The following is a 20,212-nucleotide window of genomic DNA, read 5'->3' on the forward strand; positions in this document are numbered from 1 at the left end:
CCTTCATAGTTAGGGGGAAAATGAATTCCCATATCAATGCGTTCGCCAAAATAGCTCTCTTAATTTATCGCTTCAGTCGGATCTGCAAATATAGTGGGGCTCTAGTATAACGTTTTCCGTGTCGATCATAAAGATATCCATTCTTAATTGCTAAAGCAATCTAACCCACCAATCCAGCCCACAGCCTCCGAGTCTCCAGCGGCTCCCAGCCTGATTCGCTTAATATATTATTAAATTAATTTGTTGTCTCGGGCGCGACCTCGTGGAATTTGCTTATAATTGCGTAGGAAAAACAAAGACTCGATATTTCTACATACATTTTTACACTACCATGACTTTGATGTTGAATTCCATCACCGAGTAAAAAAACTGCGATGAAAACGCACCGACATTACCGCCTAGGTATTTCGCCTCCCTACCCACCCCCGAAAGTTGTGGCTTTTTATTAAGGTATTCTACCGATTAAGATAGGAGTATTTATGAACTATTCAAGCAATCTCTCCTCCCTTCATGGACTTTCCTCTGAATATCATAATAAGGCCTACTTCCTTTTATTCCATCTAAAAATCTTATTCCATTCAATTATGACTATATACTTTTAATATTTTATGCTTGGCTTTCATATCCCAAAGTAGTATCTTAAGGTTGTGTTTTGAACTGGGTTATGGAGTTCGACTAATGCCATGACCGATCAATACCATGATCATATTACAATATTTACAAAGTCATTTATTTTCAACCATAATTATTATCCTAATTTCATACCAGTTCAAGTATTTTCACCATTATTGGCGCAAGACGATGGTGCAAAAATATCACACGCGACCGACGATCGAGCAGTAGCGTCAATGCATTGCTTAGTTGGTATCATAAAAAGAGCTGTATTGATTTATCTAGGACATCATAATTTTAAAGGGTAGCAAAAGTACTTGGAAATACTCTCCTTTATACTATCATTTGTTGGCGTCTCGTTTTCCGCATATGGTCAGCGACTAATGTAAACCCACCAATGAAAAATATACCGAGTACTTTTCCACAATTACTTTTTTTTAACCGGTTTAAGCATTTCTTAGCCATTTTCAAATCCCTTGAAAATTGCACAGAAGTGCTGAAAATGTTCGGAAAAATTAAATTTACCTTGGAGAAGTAATACGTATAACTTTTCATTCTATAATGGACTTCCGTGAAAAGCCTCAGGTTGTCCATTAGATCTCCTAAACCCATTTAAATGCGCGGTAAAGACAAAAACCTGACGACCAAAAAAGTCGGAAATTCCACAGAGAAAAATATCATTCGCATTGACCGGAATTCGAACCCGGATTCCCCCGATTTCCGATCTGGTACTTCAGTCAGTCAACTACCAGGACGTCATACTTCTCATGCGTGGAAATTGTGGATTACACCGGAATGACGCCTCGGTAAGCCTTGCAAGTGAGAGAAGTGCAAGTGAGAGAAATTAGCTACTTTTCCCTCGCTAGGCCACATCTGGAATACGCTGCCAGTGTTTGGGACCCTCATGAAAAAGGCTTAATAACAGAGTTAGAACGCGTGCAAAGAAGAGCTGCCAGGTATGTGAAAGGTCGTTACGATAGTCTTGTTAGTGTAACTGACCTCTTAGATAAACTCGGATGGGAATCTCTGTCGGACCGTAGATTGAAAAATAGACTAAACCTTTTAGATAAATTCAAGAGCAGTGTCTTTTCTGACGAAGTTAACCATATCTTGCGGACGCCAACGTACTACGGAAGATCAGATCATATAAATAAAATAAGAGAGATAGATTGCAGAACAGACAGATTCCGAATGTCATTTTTTCCACGATCGATAAGAGATTATAACGGCAGCAATAGAACTCGTAAATAGATTGCATGACTTGTAGTGTAGCCTACTAACCTATGTAAAACTTAATGCATGTTTCTGAGTTTCTATTCTATATTCTATTTCTAACAGCATATAGTAGTATAGTTTGTTATTATACGGGACGTTTCTTGGACGGTGTGGTGTGCATGTGGGAGTCCAAATGCATGCTGCATGCTGGTGATTGATCACCCCCTGCCAAACACCCTAGAGGTGGCTCGCAGGGTATTATGTACATGTAGCTAAATTGGCTATAGCACTCGACCGTAAATCGGGAGATCCGGTTTCGAATCCCCGTCGAGGCGAATGATTTTTTCTCTTTGGAACTTTCGTACAATTTGTGCATTTCGGGTGACTCCGTAAAGATATTACCGTGGCTAGTCCGGGTATAGTTAACCCTCCGTCGGTCGCAATGGATCTAACAGTCGCAGCGCGAGTGTTTTTCCATTTCCCTGTGGCACTAGGCGGCATAGATCCTTGGCGCTTATAGTAGCTGTTTGTTTTGACGTTCTCTATGCAGCCCTACGCTTTTCGCATTTATGCCGACAGATCAGTGGCGCATCATTTAGCATAGTTAAACAAAATAATGGCACAATAATAAACAAAATAATGGAAAAAAAATAAGCGTCATTGGCTAAATAAGTTATAAAAATAATAAGGACTGATCTCATATAATTCACATGCTAAAATAAATTGCATATAATAATGCTCAATAGCCTAAATAGCACTTTAAATCGTACCTTGCTGGTTCGGTCCAGAGCCGCATGACGGTGTGTGAAGGGGTATATGCGTAGCAAATAAGACATCATTGAAGTGTTCGACTACGCTAAATAATGGTGCTTTGAACTTTAAAGGTGTACCACTAAGCCATGCTAAGAGTTAATAATGTTTTTTTTATATCTGTGCCTGTCAGGCACATTGCAACTGAACTCAGCAATTCCAATATTGCGCCTGACGGAAGGTTAAAGTAAATAATTGTCTATTTTAAAATTTGCGAGATTTACCAACGCATGGGTGCATTTAGTAGACGGAACTGGTGATTGACTGGCTTCGTGATAGCGAAACCCACAGCCGATGCGTGATGCAAGAACAGCTCCTTCGCTGTGCGTCACATTTGGTGTATGGATTCAGTTCAATGGATGCATTCTGGTGCGAACGTCGTTTCCTTCCGTCGAAGCGGGAAGTTGGGTCGTTAAGAAGGGGTGCGAATGGCCGTTGTCGCATTGTTAAAGGCCAGACATCACCGAGGCAGGGGATGGGATATCTGAAAGAGTGGGCAGATGAATAGGAACACGAGATAAGAGAACTCCGGTGCTGGCGAGAAAGGACTTTCCGTGCTTACGACCTCGCCAAAGGCAGAGGGGAGAGTCGGTCTAGAGGAAAAAGCGACAACGACCCCGTTAGAAGAGGAGTGCAAACAAAGAGAGGAAAGAAGGACGCAAATACACCCATTCTACTGCTCCCTTTCGTTCGCTCTGCCGTGTTCGAGGGAAGGCCTGATAATCATCAACACAACGGCGCGGTACACACGAGGAAGTATTATGGGTTAATGATAAAGAGATGGCACTTTTCCACAAGTTTAAAGCGTTCTGTACGATGCGCTTCATCCTTTAGGCCATTTTCTGAGTACACTGCGATATTTACGCCAGGGATTGATACAAGTTGAATGATATTCATTGGCGCCGTCTCCATAGAGCCTGAGGGGGCCCGATCCCCTTCAAAAATTCGTTATAGGTGGGGAGGAAAGGATGCGTGAGGCCTGTCGATTCTCCCTGGAGTGTCGAGTTCTCGAGAGTCGAGTTTTTAGGGTTCTAATGTTGATCATATGACTCTTCTAAAATGATTAAAATTACTTTAAAACTGACTATTCATAAATTTTCCCGGGACAAGAACTCCAGTAAGATCTCCCCGAATATTTTTATGAGTCGGCACCCCTGTTGATATTAGAACTCATAAATATACTATTTTGAATGAAATAGTTCCGATAGATTCCTCCATCAATGACCTGGATGCTACTTTCGACTCCAAACTAACTTTTTTTCCGCACCCCAACAAAATGAAATCCAAGGCCCTGTCGGTCGTGGGAGTTCTTCATCGACTCACTTATGTTACCAATCCAATCGCCATGAAAGCTATTTTCACCGGTTGCGTTCTCCTAATCCTCGAGTTATTTACTCCACTGCCAGCCCCTCCAACCTTAAAATTCTTGAACGCCCAGTTAATTTATTTATTTCAGTAGTCCGACACCATGTTCCTCACCTCCGTAATTCTTCTCGCTCTGAAGTAATGTCTGTCCTATCATTGGCCCCACTATCCTCCCGTAGGAATTTTCATGATCTTTCCTTCATTTACAATGCCTTAAATGGCAAGTCCCGATCCTCAGAAATACTGCCTTTCTTTTCACTCCACATTCCCACCCGCTCCTTTCGTAATAACCACCTACTACACCAACCTAAATTCCGTCTTTCTCTCACTCAGAGATCACTTTTTTTACAGACTCCCTACCTCCTTCAATACCATTTCGAGTACTCACCCTTCCCAGGATCTTTCAATGCCCATCAGATTGTTCAAGAGGCAGCTTCGAAAAGCCATGTTCTAAATCCTTTATTTTATTTTTTTTAAATCCTTTTTATAGTTTTTTATTGTATATATTTGTTAAAGCTGCAGATTTTATGTTTTCTATTCAATTTAAAGGCCATTTTGGCTGTGTTTGAATAATTTAATTAACAAATAATAAAAAAACCATTCCTCATTAAAACTAGGCAATCTTCTCCTTAATGCAATCCACTATACTATGATGGTTATTCCCAATCGCAGAATTCATCATAAAATTTGATGCAGCATATTAATTTAGCGTTCAATTGGAATGCCATTTCATTGTTCACGTAGTATGGTTATTGCCATGAGAGAATTTTCTCAATTTTTATGTTTATTGAACCAAACTAAGGAGCAGGCAAATAATGCCGAAAAAATATTACTATAAATCTTTCCCTGGAACACACATAATCATTACATTTTGTGTTAGATTCGCAATGCTATAAATCAATTCAAGACATTTTCAGCATTTGGTTTTTACCTTCATTGCGAAGAACCCATTTTATCCTTCTCACTATCTTATTTAACTGCTTTCCTGGAGAAAAATTTTGTTTTTTCCAGGTAACGAGCAGACGTTCAGTGCACACGCTCATTTCAGATCGAAAAGAAATTATAAAAGATCGTGGGCTTTCCAAACGAATACAATTGATAAAATTTTTTCGGCTATGGTACCGGGTAAAGCTGTTTGATGCCAACATTTCCATAGGAAATTCCGTCATCAGGGCTAAGATTGGTTAATATTCTATCCTTCCTTCTACTATAAAAAATGCTTGATTTGAAAATGCAATTGGCCTTTGACGTCCGATACATTTCCCGTAAAAATTTCACTCTTTACCCCAGCGCCCTCTCCGAGTACTCTTATAGTAATAGAAAATGGTCAGGTATCGGATAAGAAATTTGGACTCGGATAAGAAACAGTTGGACTAAAAGCTAATAGTGTTCAGAAGCATCATTGTTAGTTCCAACAGGTTCCCACTAACGCGCGCTTGCTCTTGCTTGAATAGCAGCTTCCCTGCGATCCAAGCATTCTGACCTCGCTCACACCACTGAGTTCCGCGTTTTCCCGTTGGCGCTATCAGCCAGGTATGCAGGGCGATGACGATATCAGGTCTTCTCCCTATGCGCCAGTACCTTAAGAATTAATGGGAGTCTGTCTTCATCAATATCTCATGCTACATGAATAAACTTACACTAGGTAGTGTTCAATAATCAACTTGCATCTCACAACTGCAAAAATGCACCGAGTTGATATATGCTAAAATCATACCTTATTAAAAATAGACAACTTTCAGCAGCAGAATTGACATAAGAATTTTTAATGGCATATTTATTTACCTTAGATTCTCGTATTCATGTCAGCTATTCAACTTTTATCACACAATAAAAAAAATTCTCCGAGAATTTAGACACTAAAATCATACCTTATTAAAACTAGGCCAATTTCAGCATCAGAATTTATGATAGAATTTACAATGGCACATCTATTCAACTTAGATACTCACGTTCATGATTTTCAACTTGTATCTCACAACAGCTACACTGCACCGAGTTTATCTTTATTAAAACCTTATATCTTATTAACACTAGGCTACTATGAGATGCAGAATACTTCATGGAATTTCAAATGGCATATTAATCAAGCTTAAAATAAGAATTTCATGTAATTGCTCATATAGTCTGGCCATTGTCATGAGGGAATATTTTCCACATTTTGTGTGCAATGTACCAAACGTAGGATCGCATACCTACGAGACAAAAAATTTGAATAAAATATGACTATAAAGCTTGGTCTCATGAGAGCATAATCATTACCCTTGGAAACATTTTTTTCTAGATGCAAGCAATAATTTAAAGAATAAACGTAAACTTGGGGAACTGCACAGTTTTATCTCAAATATTCACGAGTTATTGAATGAATTCCTTTCGGAATCAATGTAATTTACTTGTTTCTAACTATATACAGCCATAATAAATATTAATTAACCTACGTAAAGAATATTTTTAACACTTAATATCGTTTTTCATACAAAATATGGATTGCGCACGCCTGACACAACACTTCAGTGTCAACTAAATTCCATCAAGTATTCTCATTGCCTTAAGTACCTTTAGTTAGAGCTATTGAATCGAGTCTCCATTGACTAGCTTGGGCTTCAATCTGTGCAAAATGGAAAAAAAGTTAATGAATTTGCGCAGATCAAAAAAATGTGAGTTCAATTCCTGCTAAGCCTTTTTTTCTGTCATTTTTCGATATAAATCATTCTCAGAGGAATAACTGGGTTCTAACTCTTCCATCGGCTGCTTCAAAAGAGACTTTTTTGTTTCCCTCACATGATATTATAAGATTGACGCCTCCATGTGAGGTATTATCCTTAGCTGACTGCAGAACCGATAGATTTAAGAGATCGTTTTTTCCACGTACAATAAGGGACCATAATACCTGCAATATTTAAGCTCTAGATAGCTTGTCTTCGACTAGGTAAAGTAGGCTCTTCATATATATTATTATTAACTTACTGTAATTTTCAATACCTACTAGCTTTCTGCGAGTATTTCTTGGAATGTTAAAACCCTTTACTCGATGAATCAGTTACTACGCTAACTTTTCGTTTTCTATTACTAATCAACAGTTTACTTGCATGGCAGCATTTTTGTGTCATTAGCACTATCCCAGTGTCTGCTTTGACCACGTGTCGTATTTCTGCATGTTTGGCCTGTGTCCGGCAATCGAGCGTGTATCTAATAAAGGCTAGGATGAATGCTGCATGAATGGTGTGGTATCACCCCGTGCCACACACCCTGGTGGTATCTTACACGATGACTGGTAGATGTAGATGTAGTTACCATAATATCGCGATAGGTCTTAGCCTAAACGCATTCAAGACGAGTAAAGTCGAAAGCCTAATGAGGAAAAGATATGTAGTGAGATTAACAAAGTTGTAAGCAAAGACTGAATAGGTGAGACTCAATAAGACTCGAATTGTAATAAAGATTTACAAAATCACTCTCGAAAATTATACACAAATTTTAAAAAAATTCAGTTGTTGCATTTGCGATATATGTATTTTAAATTTCAACTAATTGGAATAAATTTATGGGATTTAAGGAATGAATACGAGTGAAATTAAGAGAAAACTTTCCAGCTTAGATGATGTAATTTTGGAAATATGAAGGGCTGTAGAGAACCATTATTGGAATTATTGCTCTATTCTACTCCAAGGTTGTACTCCCAAAAAGAGAAGAAATTAGCTGTCTCTCACAATCATCAGGAAACATTGAACATCATACTCATCACCGGTCAATAACGATTGGTTTGACGCAGTTCTCCATTCAATTCTCCAGCCAGCTACATTTTTCACACCAACATATTCCTGCTCTTTCATGTACCTCATTAACCAGTTCTATATATTTCATTTGAGGTCTTCATTTTCGGTTCTTACCATCTACTACAGGAAGAGCGGCAGAGGAAGGCCGAGGTCGAGTTACATCACCCAAGTGATGAGGGACAAGGGCTGCAACAAGTTACCTGGAGCTGAAGAGGCTGGCGGAAGACAGACGGAGATGGAATGACTATTGCAAACCAACCCAAGGGTTGACTACTTAGAAAAAAAAACCATCTACTTATTCCTCAACGATCGACTACTTCAGGCCATCATATCTCAAGATATGACTTATCAGGTTGTTCCGTTTCCTTATTAAGATTTTCATGAGGCCTCTCTACTCTCCTACTCTTCTTATCAATTCCTCGTTTCTTACACGGTCGATCCACTAGATCCTCGTCACTTTTCTGAAGAAACATTTCGAAGGCCACTACCGTTGATTTTCCCGCGGCTATCATTGTTCATGCCTTCCTTCCATACTTCCGTAGAGAAACACACTCCACAAATAAGCTACGATAAACTTCCTTCTATGTTTAAATTTCCCGCTGTAAGTACATCTTTCTTATGGTGGATTGCTCTCTTCGCCTACGCTACTCTGCCGATAATTTCTGTCGGAGGACATCAAGAAATTTTTTCTTCGAACACCGCCATGAAAATCTAACATCGGAAAAATTGCTTAGGTTACTACCGGTTACAATAAACTAAACATTACTTTTAAAGTTTTTGAAAAAAAAACTGGTCTATGCCGAAGGAGGACAGTTAATAGGTTTGTTTGTGTAAAGCAGGCGAATTATAAAGTCACATACGAACAGATTCTTTCAGAATACCCTTTTGAAAAACTGAACTAGGATCCTAAAAGAGATCTTCTTCTAGAAACTTCTTTCAGTGGCCCACGACTAATGTGAAAGGGGATCCCCAAATCTGCTTCGGAAGTGTTGTCGACCATTCGCGCGTTTTAATGGGTTTAGAGAAGTCGCCACTCGCGAGCTTGATGGACAAAGTGATCCGAGTCCCACGGGGAAATAAGGCGTAGTTGGTGATTGTTTCAGGAAATTTAAATTTAAAATGAATATATTAACATAAAGTATTCAATTGCAATTAATAAATTTAAAAAAATGAATATCTCTCATCGCTCGCATGATGAGAGGTATCTAATCACCGCGACATATTAAAATGTGACCGAAGTAGCAGCAGAAATCAAAATTCTTCAGGATGGATTGAGGTCTCCTCTATGTGATACTCTAGCAACGGACATTCAAACACACAGTAAATAACCGATTAATTGCTCCCCACCGGTCGTCCCTAGGGAGAGCCTTATCAAGAGTAACCCATTGTCGCCGATAACGCGTGAACTACCCACAGCACATCTCAAAACGATGTTCGATGTCTTGGTTCCGTCAGCCCAACTTATCTAGAATGAAAGACACCCTCACGCAGCATTTCCGTATTTCTGGTGGACTAAAGGTATCTGTTAATAACTCCACACAGCTAGCCTCTGTACTAGCTTAAATTTATCCAATCCCCACTTCAACACTGGATTGATTAGCTTATACAGATACCCATTTTAACATTTTTGAAGTGCTGGACATGGTGAATGAGGAGGGGCAGCTTCCAGATGAGATACGGAGGACACAGAAAGTATGGATGGAGCGAGCACTGAGCGGGGAGGGGATGTTAAAAACAGTGTGAGAGGGTAGAATTTTGGGTAAACGAGGGAGAGGAAGGAAAAGAATTGGATATTTAGATAGAAATAAAAGGGGCAGGCCTTTTCATGAATTAATGAGGGAAGTTCATGAAGGAGGAGAAATACTGCCAGAAAACTTAAATACTCAGAGGGAACCTAACTTAATCGGTAGAATAATAGTAAGAATATTGAAAATGATTGAAGTAGCTATTTTCCGATGAAGGAAATCGATGACTTACTTACCTCTTAAGAAGTACTTGGTGGCTTGATTGAAGAGCGAATTTTACACATAAGAGTAAATATAGCCCATATGAACAAAATTTCACAGTAGAATATTGATGAGAAATAGATGTCCCATACTTGGCTGGTAAATTCATGGATAGTGATTAAGTAAAGGGCTTTCATCGCATTGATTGATGAGGGGATAATGTACCAACGAGAGGACAACCATTGAGCAAGTGAAACAAAAGATCACCTCTTTCAGTATTTTAATGCAATTTCTCAATTTCAATGTACAACTGAGGATACATCCTAATAATACAACAACACGGGTTTATTTCACAGGTTCATTCTTCACAGGGTCTTTAAGGATAAGAAATACAAAAATTGTTATCCTTTCTCTCACACTTTCACAATTAGTTCATTACAACAATAATTATAATATAATTAATCTATTCAGGCATGAAAGATCGTATTATAATGTATTCAATGCAAAAAAAAATTACGCAGACTTTACAAACTAAAAATCATTTTTCTCCCCCTTCACCAAAAAAAATTCAAGTTAAAGCCTACATGCAAACAAAAAAACCAACCTGGTAAAAATGTTTTTTTTTTTTAATCCTTACAGTGATGGTGAATGAGAAGCGTGATATTTTTTTCACTTAAATCGTACATGAAATGAAGGAAAACATTAATGAAGTAACAACTGATATCTCACCGAAGTTGGGAATAGCGGAAAACGAAGTGCATGGCAGTTTTCAAACATAACGACGCGACGTAGCTCAATGGAAATCCTCACCAAATACCACACACAGGCATATTTATATTGATGTACATTTATATTTATTATATTGCATGCATATATCAAATGAGTCCGCCCGAATTAGTTTTTTTTTCTCCGATGCATCGAAAAAAAACGACCCACGACACCAATATACCTATCGTTCCTTCAAACACGGCTTGATCACACGTAAAAAGGAATTCAAACTTATGCATGAACATTATTATAATCCCAACTGCTAAGGCACGTTTATATTCATCCACTTAAAAACACTCGCGCTGGCAGCCACTAATATCCGTTGCTTGGCAACTAAAATAACAAATAATAGTAGTCATCTTTTTATATATGTTTTTAGACATATCTCAATCCAAAAACGAATCCGTCTTTTTGCTTTGATTACTTTAACTATGCTATTCAAAACTGTACACCGTAGATAGGCAGGTTTCGGTGTGGCGGAAAAGGCAAAAATAACACGGCGTTTAAGTGTACATACATATTGCGTATGCAATTCACTGAGATCAACAATCACAGAGCACATAAAAACTGTTTGAGATTATACGTCCGGCACGAATTAAGAAAAAAGGCAGCTGTGTATAACATTAAATTTCGGAGAAATCATTCATTTTCACAGGGACGGAGAGTGGAAATATATGGAAACGTATTCTATCAACGGTCCTGGGCTTTCGTTTATTTAATTTTGCTTAAACGAGCAGCAGAAAAGGGGAGAAACTTTAATTAGGCTTATTCCTGTGAGAATGGCAATGAACTTCAATTTTCCGTTTCAAATTCACAATGTTATCATCCCATCGATGCAGCATTTATGGTCCGATTCGGATACTTCTAGAACACCACAGAAATCCAACTATCACGCCGGTAATACATCCACAACCTTATTATTCGGAGCACACATTAGCATGGGCTAATTTTAATAACACATTCTCCCACTAAGGTCGACCTCCACTTATTTTATTTTCTTTCCAAGCATGAATACGACATCGTTTTACATGAAATGAAGCTTCTGACGTCTTAAATTCCATCAGTTTTAACATCCTTTTCTCCTAGAAGGTCATGGGGGTATAAAAAGTGAAAACAATAGTTCCTTAATTTACAATGTCATATCTCAACTAATGTTCAGTTTGCGTACCTTAAATACCGTATCTGCAGTTTCATTCTACGCTTCTAATTCGAGGAATCAAATCAATAAGACTTATCCGCACACATTTTTAGCAGGCTTTCAAATCTAATGGACTTACAGGCATGTTTTTTGTCCAAAAAATAATCGAAACAGTTCTCCTTCCAATATATATTGGCATAGGATACACCAGTAAGGTTTCTCCTAATGTCGAGGTCTACTGATACGAGAAAAGACACTGATAACATAAAATTTTATTAATGTTAGGTTTTGTTTCAAAGCAAATTGATGACTACAGGGATGTGTGAGTACTCTAATGCTCTCATAATATCCTATTTCGTTCATTACAAAAGCTGTGTTATGTATCCCTTTAAGAACTTCATTTTATGCATCAATTGGTGCTACTAATGACCTCTTTCTAAATACGCGTACCAAGTCTGCAACCAAGTAATTCACTTAATTGCCTGCCGAATCCTAATTTTTCAAGTGATTCCTATATACTCATGTTATGTCTTACAATAAAAAAGATTAAATTTCCAAATAATTATGATTCATCTAAAGAAAAAAAAGTCTATGCTACCAGTTCGAAAGAATGTTTATCACTATGGCAACTCATTATGTCCCCTATAGGAATACCTGGCTCATTTTATCAAAAAATTACAAGATTACGGATTTCTTGAAAAATAATTGAGGTGACTAATTAAACTTTTAATCAGTGTTCAATAATTCTTACGTGATATTTTATACCGCTATTTTGTTGAAAATGATGAATTATACAAAACTAACTCTTCATTTTGGAGAAATATAAGTGAACATGCAAGTAGATTTTCCTGCTCGTATTCAAACCATAAACCCGTTTCCTCTAGCTGTACCAGTAAACTTAGCTCATGTTCTTCCGATTAATTCTTTAAAAAAAAAACAGTACAATATCCACAGCATTAAAAAAATACAATCGAGAGAAATTGAAAAAGAAAATTCAAAAGCATTTCCTTCAATTAGTGTTATAACTTGAATAGTGTACATAATCCCTTTCACATTTCGACCCAAGATATCTTCCGATTAGAGATATGTTTCATTGGGAAAACAATGTCATCTCCGTAATAGCATGCTTTTCGCCAAGACAAATGCTTTGACCTCACCCACAATTATTGATTACTCGATCTTCCGCACTGTGAGATTTACACCCAAAGAGAATACAATAGTATTTTTAAGTCTTTTTATTTCTTAATGTCTTCACATGTTCGACCACGTCATCGAGTGTCAAAAAATTCGAAAAAATACAAGTTTCAAAACTTATTTTGTGCCAAGAAAGACGGGATAGGGGGTTACATTTCATATTTTGCGTATGGGGTTGTAAGAAATCACAGGGATAAGCAAGGCGAGACAGTTTAACCGCAAGAAATGCGGAGAAATATAAACGCCGTTTTTTAATTTTTTTTCCACGTAAATGCTTCTTCTATGAGTAAGATCACATCCCATTTCGCAGCAGTGAAAATATGTTAACTTTTTTGTTAGGCAGAGTAGGTGAAACCGCAACCTTGGTTTCCTTTAATATGGCAAAATATACACCGCAGTTCATCCAACGCTCAATATATACTTTATACGCATATCATTTCTTTATTATCATAGGCTATGAGACACACAACATAATTCAAGCACATGCACGCCTGACTGACCGTTACGATTTAACAAAAATGTTACGGACATGAACTTTTGGGCGCTTTACAGAGGATTAAAAAACACCGATTATTACGTCAACATTAACACTTCCTTTCCTTAGTTTCGCCATCAACAAAAAAATTAGTTAACACTTGCACAACCCTCAATTACTCATGGCAGTCTCATCTTTTTCAAAAAACTTAATATTATCAAATTGATGTACGCCATTGATAAAAGACAGTTAAGCAACGGCTGAGGAATATAAAATTAAATTCAAAGTTTACTCTCTTAGGACCAACTGGTAAAAATGTTTAAACATTGAGCTCAAATTGCTGCAGCAATATTAAAAAGAGCGGTAAATTTATGAAATGATCCTTATTTCACATGTGTAATGGAAATTTACCCTAGCTCGAGACAGTTATTCTTGCCCAGTTGAATGAAGTCCATCTCTCGGTCTTCACGTTGCTTGCTACTGCAAACCATGAAACGTCAACAACTTCCGCACAAACATTATGATTTTCCTCTTGACAGCAACAGCAAATCAGTCTTAGTTTCCTCTTACGATTGGCGATCAACCCACTCATCACATTTTGTCAAGCCGCCTAATCTTATCTCAAACTCGGTTTTAGACTCTCATCACCCAACAGTTAAATAAATAGATCGATCTTATCCTCCAAGACATGAGTAAAAACTAAACTTTTTTTCGGATTCAGATTCGTCATCACAAAATTATTTTCCTTTTATGAATCCCCCTAATCAAACTGTCAAAAAATACTCAAGACAGAAAATATAATTTGATAGGCAGCAGTCCGTTGTCGCGACATATTAACTTCACGAAAAATTATTCCTTTGCCTCTTCAAAACGTTATGTAATAACAGGAGGACATTTTTTGTTTATTTTTCTTCCGTTGGGTCCAACATCGAAGTTTCAAAGGTATATATTATTATATCACATTCTCCGCAAACAAAAAAAATAAAAACAAAGAACGTTGCGGATTAAACTCTATTCTCTCACCCCACTTGGATAAAATAGACATCTATCAACGGGCAACATAAGTCGCTTTTTTCCTGGCGACTTTCTTTTCTTCGAAAAATCAAAATATAGTTTGTCGGGAAAAGTGAATGAGACATCTTATACAAAAAGAGATAGGAAAGGGAGATATTGGAGAAGATGAAGGAAAGATATAGGAAAACGATACTCCCATAGTCGACCGAAACCCAATGTGAGCCAGTCAAGGAAATCAGCCTTGATTAACACGTTAGACAAAAATAAGCTCATTCATCAGTTCCAAACATGGGCAAAATCGCACCGCCATCTTTTCCCGATCCATGAACAAAGAGATCCTGATGAGCGCCATCGAGGGGTAAGACGAATAGAAAAACAGATCGGCATTTGTTTTTGCAACCGAGATAAAATATGCCATCAACAACAACTCTTGAGTCATTTAAAAAATAAACAGCTCCACAATGTTCAATGCGAGAGGAAGATATATATGTACAACAGTGAAACCAAAGCTCTCAATTATCAACAAACCCTTGTTTTTTTTTCCAACGCCCAATATGCATATCCCAAGGGATAATTATGGAAGTGCTTGCGAACACATTCATAGTTAATTGTCGGCCACGATGCTAGATCTCATTTCGTCCCGGTACATGAAACGCATGCCTGAGTATTTTTAACTCTAAGAATTTCATAAATTCAAATAGTTCTTTGGCGCAAACGATAACCAACTGGATAGCAGCACTCTTTTAGACAAGACCAGAAATTTAAAGACCAGCCCGGGATCTAACTTCACAGCTAGTCCCTTCAAATCAACTTCAACAATATGTATAGTCATTGCGAAACTTAACCAACCAGATTTCTGACAATTGACAATCACATTTTACCTGCACCGAAACAACCTTCATTTCTCTCTCAGCAGATACTTGTCCATAGTTTGTCCCCGTTGAAAGGAAGAATTGCTATTCAACTGAAATGCAAAGAGATTTCTCCTTTCAAAACAACAACCGCTTCTCAAGCAACGTTCGCGGGACTGACGACAGCGGTTAAGTGCGCGGCTCTTCACAACTTCAGGCCGCAAGATGCGAGAGTTTTGGCTTCTCCTTATGTGAAAATTACGTCTCCATAAGCAAGACAGCAACACTCTCATTGAGCAGCGAGGTTGGCCTTACCCCTACTTCCCCCAGTTATGACCCCAAATAATTTTCTCACTGGATGATACAGCATATCCCGCACGGAAAAGGACCCTTGGCTGATTCAGTGGCCCCGATCTGCCTCGCAACGAACGCAGCCGTCTTTCCCAGCCCCACTGGCTTGTGGAGCCTGGATTTCCTCTGCCCGGTCGGAAGCGGTTCCTCCTTCGCTTCCTCGGCCGTGGTCACCGAGAAGATGTCCTCTTCCTCGTCAGTCTGCACCCCGGAGTCTGTCGGTGCCGGGGCTGAAGACTTGGCGGGGACATCTTCCGGTGATGGGGATTTAGTCTCCCGGGCCGCGCCGAGGCAATAGTACTTGGCCACGGAGGAAGTAGGGTCGCACATGTTGAGCCTGGCTTTCCTGGCTTCCTCCTCCTCTTCATCATCTGTGCCCCTGTAGCTGCCCAGACTCTTCAAGGCCTCCGTGCTCCCTCCCAAGCCACCCCTGACCCTTTTCCAACTCTCCAAATCCGCAAACTTCCTCCTGGGTGTCTCCACCGTCATCGGCTCCCATTCGCAGCTCCCTTGGTCATCGTCTTCCTCCGCGAAGGTCCCGCCTTCGACCCCAACCTCGCCCGCCCCCTTATTCTCCGCAACTCCCTCCTGGTTCTCCCTCCTAAGCTTCGTCTCCACCTCAGTTTTGGCAACTTCGTCTCCTGCTCCGAAGATACGGTTCGCAACCCTTTTTCTTGGACCATCCCCACTAAAGGCACACTCACTCTCGTTCGATTCGCAAGCACGCACACATTTGCTCACACACTCACGCACACACACATGCTTTGGCAATCTATTGGATGGTGCAGGAAAAGGGTTGCGTACCCCGTTTTTTGAACCGGTCGAAATTTCCTCCCCCTCTGCTCCGACCGCGGGTACGGCTTCAGTCTTCAACTCCCCTCCCTTGATCTCCTCAAGAGACTCAGGAAGAGCGTCAGAGTTCTCCTCCAGCCACTTGGAGACCACCTCCGTGAGAGTCTCCTCCTTGGAGATGGTTTCCTCGTCGGCCGAACTCTGGACAGGGACCGGTTGGCTTTCCGGCGCGACCGGTCGCGGTTCCGGCTGCTCCGATACCGCTTTCGGTTCCTGCGGAACAGGATGTTGCTCAGGAAGAACAACTTCCAGCTCCGGTAGGATAGTTTGATGTTCCTGAGAGACCGGTTCCTGATCCTTTTCTCCCACATGATTATTGTCTGGCATCCTGCTCAATGTGGAAGATGTCTCCTTCTCGAGCGTAATTGGTGAGCTAACAACTTCTGGAACATCTTCAACACGCTCTCCAACAACTGTAACATTCTCAATTAACGCTCCAGGAGTTTGTTCCCTTTCAGGAGGCTTTTTAAGCCTCGTTTTCTTTCTAGGCAGGTCATCTAAATGCCTAGAGGGTGGAGTGGACTCGCTAAGCTTGGCCTCGGCCTTTTCTTCTTGGTTCTCAGCTGCCACTCCATTTCTATCACGGGTAAGAAGTTCCGTGATAAGAGACGGATCATCCTTTGTCTCTTTCATCGTAGTTTTTAGCATTGGATGCTTGTAAGGTTCTGGTTTGAAAGTGAATGCGTCCAAGGAAATTTCAGGTTTGCATTCAGGTTCCACCGCCAGTTGCTTTTCTGCTACAGGTAAATGCCGATTATTTATGGGTTCTGGCTGTGGATGAGGCATTTTTCCTTCGACCTGAGAGCTTGTTTCATTGGCTTCTTTCAGACTTGCTTCTACTCGCTTAGGTTCTTTCACAGCCTTCTCTCTCTCTTCCATTTTCTCAGGAGCTGACTGCGCCGACACTGGAGCTACCTGTTGGACTGGTGTGTGGGCAGCTTCTGCAACAACTATTTCCTCAACTGCAGGCAACGACTCCACCATTGCCATTGATGGATCGCTTTTAGGTCCCTCTATTGGCTTATGAGCTAGTTCTGGCGACTGATCCTCAACCTTTGGAGTTTCAGGTATGAACTGGACAGGCTCAGGTTCCTCAATATGCAGCACCTCAACCTCATCACGATGTACATCGACAGCCGGTGGTGTCGCGGGCTTTGGTTCGTCAACTTGTTGTTCCTCTGACTGGATGATGGCTACCGACGCCTTGTTGTTTCTACCACGACCGTTTCTCCTCCTGCTTGGCCTTTGAGCTGGTTGTGGCTTCTCATCAGCAATGGATTTGCCGTTCACCGCGACCGCGATCGGTGTTTCCGCGGTGTTTAACTTTCCGCCGCTCTCGGCTAAACTTTGTGCCTCTGCAGCGTAAGCATCCCCCTCCTGTGGAGTTGTTGACGTGGGGGATGGCGGCGGAGTGGCAGGCTCATTCTCGCCCACCTGGACCGCCACTTCCGGCGGAGATTGGGCCCACGTCTCTATGGTATCGGCTTCGGCGACAGCGGATGAAACATCCTGGGCCGCCGTCTTCTCCTCCTCAACCTGGGCAAGAACACCCCGCGAAGAGTGTTCCCCTACCCTCTCGCCGAACTCCACAGGGGGTGATGCTTGCCTTTGGTCGTGGTCTACATCACCTAGGCTCCTGACAGGCCTGTCCTCCTGATCGCCTTCCGGCACGACCGTCTCCTCTCCTCCGCTTGTCGAGGATGACGATTCCGGATGGCCGGACAGTTCGCTGCAGTCCGTGCTGCTGGCTTCTTCCTGTACCTTCCCTCCGGCTGATCCCTGGGTAGCCTCCTGGGGGACATATTGTTGGGGGGCCACCATGGGAGGCGGCCCCTGGGGCGGTGGTTGCTGGCTCATGACCAGCGGGACAACGTTTCCGAGTCGGACAACCACAACGGGTCCTACTTGCTCCTCTTCATCCTCCTCCTCCTCCTCGTCCTCCTCGAACTCGTCCTCCCTGGCGCCGGACCCGGCGCCGGCGTTGCAGGCGCCGCAGGTCACACTGCCTCCGCCTCCGGTCCCCTCCTCCTCGCCAACCTCCGAGCTCGTCTCCTCCGAGGCGTCGTCCGTCAACTGGAAGTGAAGAGAAAAATAATTGGGATTTAGTTATGAAAAATAACAAAAAATATCAAATTTTAATCGACGAGATGCAGGTGTTAGCCCAAAGAAATTTTACCATAGACGACTAATTCGGGAGGCTATAGAAATTGAGAAATTCCCCCAGAATTTTAACCAAGTTGACGGCGTTTAACTCAGCCAGACGTGGAAAAGAATCTTCCGGAAGAGAAAACGGCGACTATGGTGCCAATAAGGTTATTCACCAGCTACTAGGAAGAATCCACTCGCCGCTCAAGGACAGGGCTGAGAGTTCTGCTGACGTCAGCGTCGCCCTCATCCCCCACTACTCCGGTGGATGGGGGAAGGGGGAACGAGTATATTAATTTCCTTTTCCGAATTTTCATTCATCGCCTGATGATGCGCCCTGTAATGGACGCGATAGCTTGCACGACAATGCGTAACACGCAGCTGCTCCCGGAAGCCGTTAGCAACGAAAAATAACAACTTCGCGACAAAAATAACTAAGAGAATAGAGAAAAGATGCTACACAAAAAATAATCGGGAAGGAAATTCCCCAGTGTACTAGAAACCGATTTAATGGTAAACTTTGAAGTTCTATTTTAGACAAAATTCGATATCTCATGGAACGTGGGACTTTCACTGGCTCAAGCAAGAGATAATACAGTTGCATATATTAATTGAAAATCCTTGATAATATGAATTAAGCCGTGGTTTCATTCAATCCTTTTTTTAACTCGCTATCCTAGAAAATTTAATTTTAAGTTTACGCAAAAAATCAGAATGAATGCTGAAGAAATGTTAAGGAATTTAGGATTCAACGGAAATGAAGTCGTAGGCATGTATGCGGTCAGCCTGAATTGGAAAATAGTATAAAGAAATTATATGATTTCATTAATAAAAGAAGGAAAACATAAAAGTTTTATCAAAGAAATGGCTATATTGCCGATGAAAAATATTACGGGCAGAAAGATCCTTGTTTTTTATGAAAACTGAATTTTATACCCGGACAAACTTATTGTTAAAAAAAAAGTTCGTGACCTTTACGCCAATGAATATATTTTTTCTTAGATGTAACTCCATATTAATTCAAAACACCGATTTGCACTTTATTTGTAATCGAATTCCAGCAATACTCATATACTGAGCTGAAATTCCATAAAAATAACCCAATGAGATTGCTTAGCCGGAGAATTGAAACTTTTCTCACGCAAAGTAAATAAGCCACCAGGAATTTATGAGTAGTGACGCTTGAAAAAAGTCTTAACTGCGTCAAAAGTTTCGTGTTTTTTTCTGCCTCGCGTTCAATTTCACCGTTATTAAAGTGCTCTCCCGAATCAAAACGAATTCCGTTCACCCTTGATACCAATTGGATAGAATCCCTAACAGCAGATGGAGGCGTCACTCGTAATCAATCAATCAAAAGCCATAAAATGCTTCAACTGTCTCAATCAGATGCACGCCTCAGACATGAACAGGAAAATTATATCAAAAAAGTGAATGGGGTAATTTAAACAACTGTATCAATAAAATTGCAGAGTATAGAAAATTACTCGCTTAATTCAAATCATGAGTTCGATTTTAAAATACCTAATCCAACTACAGAGAGTTAGAAGTCTTTAACGAAAGAAACAAATTTTTAGGTTTTTTTTGGAAACTTTTTTTTAAATTTCCATTGGCAGTAATCACCAAACAGTGTAAACATTCATATTTATGGCGTTTAAAAAGATAATTAATTTACGGAATTATAAAGAAGTAGACCATGGTGA

General features: G+C 40.4%; 1 protein-coding gene across 3 annotated transcripts in view; it reads right to left on the minus strand.

The window, feature by feature from the left end:
* Positions 1 to 9,987: 9,987 nt before the first annotated feature.
* Positions 9,988 to 20,212, minus strand: part of LOC124166624 — a 425,295-nt gene continuing 415,070 nt past the window's right edge. For all 3 annotated transcript variants that reach the window (XM_046544237.1, XM_046544236.1, XM_046544235.1), the window contains one exon: positions 9,988 to 18,440. In XM_046544237.1, coding sequence (XP_046400193.1) covers positions 15,516 to 18,440 — 2,925 coding nt within the window. In that variant the 3' untranslated portion in view covers positions 9,988 to 15,515. The remainder of the gene's footprint in view (positions 18,441 to 20,212) is intronic.

This window comes from Ischnura elegans, chromosome 10, assembly GCF_921293095.1.
Source record: "Ischnura elegans chromosome 10, ioIscEleg1.1, whole genome shotgun sequence".
NCBI classification, from domain to species: domain Eukaryota; kingdom Metazoa; phylum Arthropoda; class Insecta; order Odonata; family Coenagrionidae; genus Ischnura; species Ischnura elegans.